This window comes from Brachyhypopomus gauderio, unplaced genomic scaffold (genome assembly GCF_052324685.1).
Source record: "Brachyhypopomus gauderio isolate BG-103 unplaced genomic scaffold, BGAUD_0.2 sc254, whole genome shotgun sequence".
Classification (NCBI taxonomy): domain Eukaryota; kingdom Metazoa; phylum Chordata; class Actinopteri; order Gymnotiformes; family Hypopomidae; genus Brachyhypopomus; species Brachyhypopomus gauderio.
In genome coordinates, this window is record NW_027507075.1 from 142905 (window position 1) to 151749 (window position 8845).

At 43.5% G+C, this 8845-nt stretch overlaps 1 protein-coding gene across 1 annotated transcript; it reads left to right on the plus strand.

The window, feature by feature from the left end:
• The first annotated feature begins 894 nt into the window (after positions 1–894).
• On the plus strand, positions 895–3476 carry LOC143504299 (uncharacterized). Its single transcript, XM_076995811.1, has 5 exons — positions 895–971; positions 1680–1787; positions 1901–2017; positions 2409–2522; positions 3266–3476. The coding sequence occupies exons 2-5, from the start codon at positions 1738–1740 to the stop codon at positions 3474–3476; spliced, it is 492 nt and encodes a 163-aa protein (XP_076851926.1). The 5' UTR covers positions 895–971; positions 1680–1737.
• Positions 3477–8845: the final 5369 nt, after the last annotated feature.

The window sequence follows — 8845 nt, forward strand, 5'->3', positions numbered from 1 at the left end:
ACCGGGGTTACACCAGATTCTGTGACCGTCGAGTTTTGTGACAACAGGGGGCGCTATTTCACAGTTTCTGTTCAGAGGCACAAACGCTTTACGAATGCTACGTAAACTACGCTGATGCACTTTCTTTACTCGTTTTGTTGGTGTCCACGAGCCAAAAAATGACAGATGTTTAAATTTACATTTATCGTCTCTTAATTACATAAATGTACTTAAACAAGATTTACCATCCCCTCACCATTGCAGCCAACAAAGAAATCATGAATGGGATGTACAGGTGAGCCTTTTTAACTGGGGTCACCAATTCTGACGGCAGCCATCAGAATATGTGACCCCACTGAATCTCCAGGTAACAATAGTACACCGTGACCCCACAATAACAGAAAACAATGAAAATATAACCCTAACCTTTTATTAGTCTATATTTAAACATTTTATCCAAATGTTTAGAATAACCATTCATATGACAGCATCTTGCTTACGATGAAGCTTGCTATTTTCGTGTAAAATGATGTAACGAAACATTCTTGTTTAAGTACATTTATGTAATTAAGAGAAGATAAAATGTAAATGATCTGTCATCTTTTGGCTGGCGGACACCAACAAAACGAGTAAAGAAACGCATCAGCGTAGCATTCGTAAAGCGCTGGTGCCTGTAAAAAAAAAGACTCGAAAGGACTTGAAATTCCAAGTTTCAGACTTGGGACTTGACTTGACGGTTGCCTGTCTTGACTCGAGACTTGACTTGAGTTGACTGTCTTTGCTTGAGACTTGACTCGGGACTTGAGGATAAAGACTTGGACTTACTTGAGACTTGCAAAACACTGACTTGGTCCCACCTCTGGTGGTTACCACCATCACAAAACAACACAAACAGGTAAAACAGGTAAAGGTGGATGAGGCCAGATGGGACAAGACTAAACCGAAAGTAAACAAGAAGAATCACCTTATGAACACAAGACTGACATACGACGGTGAGTTTATTTACGCGTGTACTAAGAAATGTTACAAATGTTACATTATGTACAAAATACATTGGTTAATGTTCTAATGATTAAGTGGCGTAAACCAGTCTGAATGTGTATGAAACGGTATGTGAGTCTTACTGCGAGATGACGAAATTGCCAAATTGAAAATGTAGATGTTATGTAGCTCCCTTTAGTGTCTATATTTTAACAGTTTTGCATTACACATAGAGATACACAGACCCACTGTAGGCTGATTCACTCCACTTTCCTTTATGGGAAAACTCCCAAACTATGCAGCTTCCACAAGCTCTCACTTTGCTTGGTGCCCTCTACTGAAGGATACTGTATAGATTACTGGTCAACAAGGTTCATACATAACAGTACACAACAGAGCACATTCTATATCTCTGACTTTAAATTACTTTCTTCTGGAGAATTTTAGCAAAACATTGGTTAAAAAAGAAAGAAAAGAATATATAGTTATATAAGTTGCCAAATGATGGCGCTAGTGTTATCACAAGTGTCAATCAAGTAAGCAATCAAGTATAAGGACAATACTGTACAGAATCTGAAAAGTGTCATGAACCACATGTCCTTTTCCTGTAGTGTTACTGGGCTTCTGTTAGAGAGAGACTCATCCTGCAGTGACATCAGGTTAATTATAATCAGTGTTTCAGTGTCCTGCTCCTCCTCTTTATGATGAACTGTTGACAGGGAGCAGAGAGCAGCATCTCCAGTGTCCAGCTGTGTGTGTGTGAAGAGGAACAACTCCATGATGGAGCCTCATAACTCCAGCAGTGGAGGAGGAACCTCTGACCCAAAGTGAGGAGCTTTACATCAGCACTTAATCTGAGGAAACAGGAAGAGGGAATATTCAGGATAAATGAGATGTAGTGAAGGATGTAATTACTCAACACTTTCCTCATCTTCATCAGGGTACAGAGAGCACTATCTCGAGCACACAGCCGTGAGTCTAAGAAGAGTCACTGGTCCAGGAAGAAGCCTCCTGCCCTCAGCAATGGACTTGTGACCTCTGTAGTGAGGTCACAAAAGTAAGTAACACATTTCACACTTAGAGATTTTTATTCTCCTATACTAAACTACTATAAAATATAAACAGGCTCCATAACACAATTCAACCATTCTCTCCCACACATTAATATATACACATAAACCCTCATTTGAATTATCATTTTTTGGTCAAGAAAAACTTTTAAAAAAAGTTTATTTGAAAACAGCAATCAACCCATAAAAACATTGAAATCTTAAAACAGTTGTGTGTTTGTCCAAGGACATGTGTATATTTCTTTAATAAATGCAAACTTAGAGTAGAGTGAGTGAGAAATACTTGACCACTAAAATGTTCAGTTCTATGTAGGAGTGTGTTCAGCTACACATAAGTGTGTGTAAAAATGTAAATGTATTTATGATTATATCTCTCAGGACTGAACCCCAGAGAGAAACACCTCCAATACCCAGCTGTGTGTCTATGAAGAGTGACTGGTCCATGGATTATCCTCCTGGATTCAGCAGTGGACCTGTGACCTCTAACCCACAGTGAGTGAAACATTACACACATACACACACATATTCTTTCATCAGGCTAAAAGTGCTTAAAATCTGTTTTCTCCACCATATACAATATTGACAATCTACAAAATTTCTCCAGTTTCCCCAGCATCATATTTTAGTTTTGGAGAAAATGACACAGACATTCAGGATAATCTATACACACACACACACACACACACACACACACACACACACACACACACACACACTTTCCTCTGTCTCTCTTTCTCTATCTACGTTATTAAACCTGTGGACCCTGTGGCAGCCAGGCTGCCCCTGTGTGTGCATGCAATAGCAGCTGCAGAAAAGGCACTGGTAGCATCCAGAGACATAGTGGGGTACGCCCAACTCACACTTTTGGTCAAATATGTTTGTACTGTCCTTCCAACTTTGCACTGTGCAGAGGAGGAACTGGCAGCAAGGTTCAACAGAGCACTTCTCGGTTGTCCACAGGTTTAATAATGTAGAAAGTGTGAAACAATAAAAAATATAACAAAATACTATTACAACATATACTATTGTAATCATACACGGTCCCTACAGTGTAACATTAGTACACTGTGCTGGTACCTTAATTCCGCAGTGGTCAGTGTGATTCTGGTCAGTCTCACTAGGAAGTCGCAGACGGATTCTCCATCTTCTTACAGGCAGCTATCTTGGCTGTGTTGACAGTGGCTGGGTATGCAGCTTCCAGCCTTGTGACCAGACACCTTATCATATCTCTGTAGGGCCCGTTTGGGCTTCCTGTCCGGCTGCTGGAGCTTCCCACTCGGGTTGGTAGAGTCGAACATCTCTTGGTGCACAGTCTTGGTCTATCTTGGTGAACTGGGGGTCAAGCTTGACCACCAGCAGGCGTCTCAGTTCAGACTGGGTCAGCCTGCTGAACTGAGTGAAGGCTGTGAGTTCTTCTCCGGAGCGTCGTCCTCCCATATCTGTTGATTTGCCCAAGCCCGCCGCCGCCAGTAACGGTGGACCATGATGACTCCAGCTACCTTGACCATTGGGAAGGTCGCTGCACACCCCAGTGTGACTAGTTCAAGCATCACATCCCTGTTCGCAGCTTCTTGTGTGCAATGCCACAGATGAAGCTGGTGGTGGGGTAGCGTTGGAAAGGTCAGAGTCAAAGTCAAATTTATTTATATAGCGCTTTTCACAACACACGTTGTCACAAAGCAGCTTTACAATCGTATGGGTCCAGATCCCTAATGAGCAAGCCAAAGGCGACAGTGGCGAGGAAAAACTCCCTATAGGGTGGGGATTAGGAAGAAACCTCGGGAGGACCAAGACTCAAAAGGGAACCCATCTTCCATTGGGCGGCCCGTTAACACAAGTCCGAGGTCACAGGGTGGTTTCAAAGTTCCACAGCAACAGTCAAGGCTCCTGTTCCCCGGCCAAGCAGCCTCAGTCCTCTCGGTGCAGGCGGTGGGCCTCAGGCGGGCCAGCCTCAGCACGACCCCCCGTGGCAACGGCTCATCCGGCATCAGCACATCCACCGGCAAACCAGACCATCCCCCAGGTGCCTGCAGGTGCCTGTACCCAATCGTCTTGGGTAGAGACATGCAAGAAGATAGACAATACAGACTGAGTGGACATGAATTTAAACCACCACTGATTTAAATGTACGTAGCTCACGTGCCAGTAATGAGCATGTGGCTCCGGCAGACTAATCTATAGCAGCATAACCAAAGGGAGGGGTTCAGTGGTGACCACAGGCATGAGGGCTCACTGAGACATTGCTTTCCAGTCAAGTCATTGTCACAAATAGAGTGATGCCATGACACAGCTGGATGACAGCATCAACATCACCAGAAATCTCAACGTCTGGGGGCCCCCAAGCCCCTACACCTTAACAGGGGAATATTAGCTGAAGGCTTGATTAAATAGGTGAGTCTTAAGTCTAGATTTAAAGAGTGGAACTGTGTCAGAATCTCGGATTGGAGCTGGAAGGCTTTTCCATAATTGAGGGGCTTTAACTCCTATCGTGTTGTGGGTCAATTTGACCCTTTTCAAAGTTTGAAGATGTAGGAAAACTATTTAAAATAATTTTTTCAGTATGAAACTTCTTCTGCTAGGGTTAATTAGTGTAATCAACATATTATATGAAAATAATTCATGTCAGTTATTTGCAACCACACCCTGCATGTTTATATCACATAGATACTGTTCGGGTAAATTTGACCCTTTTAAAAAATTTTGACCCTTTAAAAAAAAAATTTATTTTTATTTTTTTAATTTGTGTGTGTGTATGTGTGTGTGTATGTGTGTGTGTGTATGTGTGTGTATGTGTGTGTTTGTGTGTGTGTTTGAGTGTGTGTTTGAGTGTGTGTCGTGGAAATTTTCTAATAAATGGATGAGGACTCAGACGTGGTTAAATGATTAATTTATTACAAAAATATAAATATATATAAATAGGACAAAGACAGATACAAGACAGACACAGACATGAGAGTCTCATTCAAGCATGACAACTCTGAAGGCAGGGGGGCGCTCCCCCTGCTTATATACAATCTTAAACACAATTCAGCAGTTCTAACAGCAGGTTATCTTAAGCACAGCATGTTCCAAAACATAGGCGTCCAGCAGGCTACTTTGTCTCACATGTGTGTATCTCCTAATATGGACTTCCCTAGAGTTAGCGGAAGCAACTGATGTATCAGTTCAACACAGAGGAAGCTAAATGACCCAAGACTAGTAGCCTAGTGACTACCAGTTAACAGAGTGCTCTTACCCTCAGCACTCTCCCTGACCTGGGTCACGTATAGCACACATGTATAATATGAACTAAACATGGTTACACTGAATCACACTACTTCATTATTGTAGTCCTTCTGCTTAGTCAGAATGGACATGTCCTAAATCATAAAGTTCATAATGATCTCTTATAATAATTAAACATAATCTAATTAATAGTTATTAATCAATAATCAATAATTTCTCTCACACTTCCCCCCTTTGATTCTGTGTAATCATTAAAAAGGAGAGAATAAATCATTAATTTCATCATAGAATATCAACTTAAAACAGGCTCTAGAGTCAGTTAAGCTGCTCAGGGCCATCGGGCACAACCCAGCCAGTCGCCAGGTCGTCCCCAGACGTCTTCCTTAACAGACCGTCCCAAGGAGTCTGCTATCTCAGGCTCCTTTCAGGCCTCGTAAGGCTGACAAGAGCCAGTGATGCCAGCGACTAAGGCAGCAAGACAGAACAGCAGGCAGCAAACACAACAACAGCTAAATGATTATTACAATTGGTAAAATCATAGTCAGCATCCAATGTCCCCATGGGCCTAGCCATGAAGTGATCCACCCAAACCAGGTTCTTGAACCTCGGCCTTCATGTGATCAATTAAATCAGTAATATTATCATAGTAATCTGGAATGCTGAAACAACATGAAACATTGATTTTCTTACACACATCTCCTTCTTTTCTGAGGAGGAGGTCTAAAGCTAGTCTATTCTGGACCTATACTTGTCTAATTTCTTTCACTTCTTGTTTAATAGGTCCAGGGCAGTCTCAGTACGAGAAGCCAAAGTCAGAACTTGCCATTCAAGTCCATTGATCTTATTCATTGTTGCTGCAGTTCCTCCTCCGAGGAACAGTGACCCCCGTTGTATGATCTCTCAGGTAGAGCAGAGTAGGTTTTCTCTCTGCATGCCCACATCGTCACCCAATCTGTTACTGGGTTCACGATGCCATGACAGGAGGTGAAACTCCATTTTGCAGAGGAGTTATTTAGTCTAATGGTGCATGTTGATTCATCTCTGGCTGTTGCTACCAGATCAACCTGGCACTTGGTGTGCTCTATCCAAAGATGGCCTTCAAGGCCTCCTCTGAGCATAGACACCACTCTCCCTCAACAGGGGCGGTGTCAAATGTCATGTTGCGAATGCCGGCTCGTGACACCTGGTCATTCGAGTCGCAGTCGTTTATTTCCTATGATCCATACTTGCAACATCATCACCTACCCAATCAGGAACCTTACCACTGTGAATGATAGCGTGAGGTCATGTTGTAGAATTGACCTGTTAACCTATCAATCTCGCATATGGGTCTGTTAATTAACATTGTAGCCATTTTAAAAGTGATTGGTGTTGGTGTTCACGGCATGTGGAAAGGATGGCAAACCAGACAGGGCTGGTTTGGTTTCACTGCAGTAGCAGTGACATTGGACATTACACATGCTTTCTTTCCCTCACACCTCTCCTCCGGTGTGGGGGAGATGACAGTTGCCCCTCCTGTTGAGAAAAGCATCATGTAAAAAACAACAGCATAACATTCATTCTGGCGGCTGCTCTGGAGCTCTTTTGCAGTGGGTGTGGTGTGTCCACGTGGCTCGGCTGCTGGTCTTTACAGCTGTGTTGGTTGTTAGCAGCACGTGGATCTCTGATCAGCAGCCAGTCTCCCGGCTGGAACTCGTGCAATGGATTCTCTGACACCTCTGACAGCTTTGACCTGCTCAGACAAAACAGAGACAAACTTGTGCAGGATAACATATTAATGGCTCAACGTGTGTGTGTGTGTGTGTGTGTGTGTGTGTGTGTGTGTGGTGTGTGTCCCATTCCGGCGGCACTACTCCCGTGTTTGGAGGCCTTCCAAACACAATCTCAAAGGCTGATAAGCCTGTGCGAGCTTGGGGCAGAGTGCTGCTCTGCCACAAAACCAGAGGCAGACATTTCAATCCTGAGTTAATTTAGAAAGCCCCCCCTTAATTGTGCCATTGGCTCTCTGCACTGCTCCTGGGTAACCCCCATCGTGGGATTATTTGCCTTAGTAGCATCTTTGCCACCGTATCTGAATTCTGCTTTGTGGTGGGGAAGGCCTCCGTCCATTTGCTAGACATACATACACACAAGCCTGTATTTCAGCAGGTGTTAGTTCAACAAGATCAATTTGCCAGTGTTGAAAGAGTTCGGTCGGCGGCAGGTGTCCGGCGGGTGCATGTTTAGGTCTGTTATCCCACCTGAGAAATTTTGGGTGAGTGTGGTTATTCTTAGTGCATGCTAGTGCATGCTACTATCCCCCCTTTGCTCATTGTGACTCCTACCATGAGCAATTTCAATCAGTCCTCTCATGTAGGCTGTAGGGAGACATGGCTTACCTGTCTCTGTGTGTGTCCAGACTCCCCCCATTGTTTTGCACCCCCCTTTTGCCCATCTCTGTTAGTCTTACATGTGGCTTGTGGCTTGTGTATTGCTCTGGTTGTTAAGGGTGTGTCTTCTCTGTTACTGTGATCCGTTAGCATCATTTGTGTGTTTGGAGCCTGCAAAACTGTGTGTTGGGCTGTGGAGTCTGTAAAGGCATTGCCTTTTGCTACTGTGTCGCCTGTTCTGGTGTGTGCAGCACATTTGATGATTGCAGTTGTGAGATTAGTTGGTGCTTTATCTTTGACCTTGAGCTGGTAAGGAATGGTGAGCTCAGCTGCTTGGGCAGAATAATGTGGCAGGAGTGATATTGTTTCCAAAACCTCTGTGTGGATAAATGTGCTTTATTTTTTTTTTCTCTCTGGTCCTGTAAAATTAGAAAAACAGCATGTTTGACCCAAAGGGCGAGTTGAGCGTACCCCACTATATCTCTGAATGCTACCAGTGCCCGCACCCCGGCTGCCCCGGGGTCTAGTTTTCCTGAAAAGTAGGCTACTGGCCTCTGTCTGTCATTGTGGGCTTGAGTCAAAACACTGGTCCTTTAACGTCAACACTCCACACACACATACGAACACTGAACACGCACATCAATTCTGAACTTTTATTTCAGAATTCAAAACTCAGAAACTCAGAACTTTTATTTCATACTCATTTTTCAAACGGGCTTATTCTCTTTAACAAATGTTATTTTTATCTCTGTTGTGTCAGAGTTTCAATACATACTACGTCATGACCCAGGAAGTGCACTTTTTTCAGCAATATTGCAATTTTGCTTAGGAACCTTGTGGCCTTCCCTTGCTAGGTGATGTAGCAATGCCACTATGGCCCTCTTTGCATGCTTCTCATGTGTTTACACAGAGTATCAGAACATCTACGTAGTGCAACAGTGCAATGCCCTCTGGAAGTTTCAGAGAGGCCAGACTGTCTCGCAGCGCTGCATTGTAAATGGTGGGTGATGTGTATGTTTTTTTTTTACTTCAAAGGAAAATGCAAACCAGTACTGGCTATCTGGATGCACTGAAAAATGCATTTGCTAGGTCCACTACACTGAACCACTGGCTATCTGGGGGAATCTGGGAAAGAATATTGTGAGGATTTGGCACTTTTGGGGCTCTAACGTGTAGCTACTGCTGCATTGACAGCCAGCAAATCCTGCACAAATCGCCATT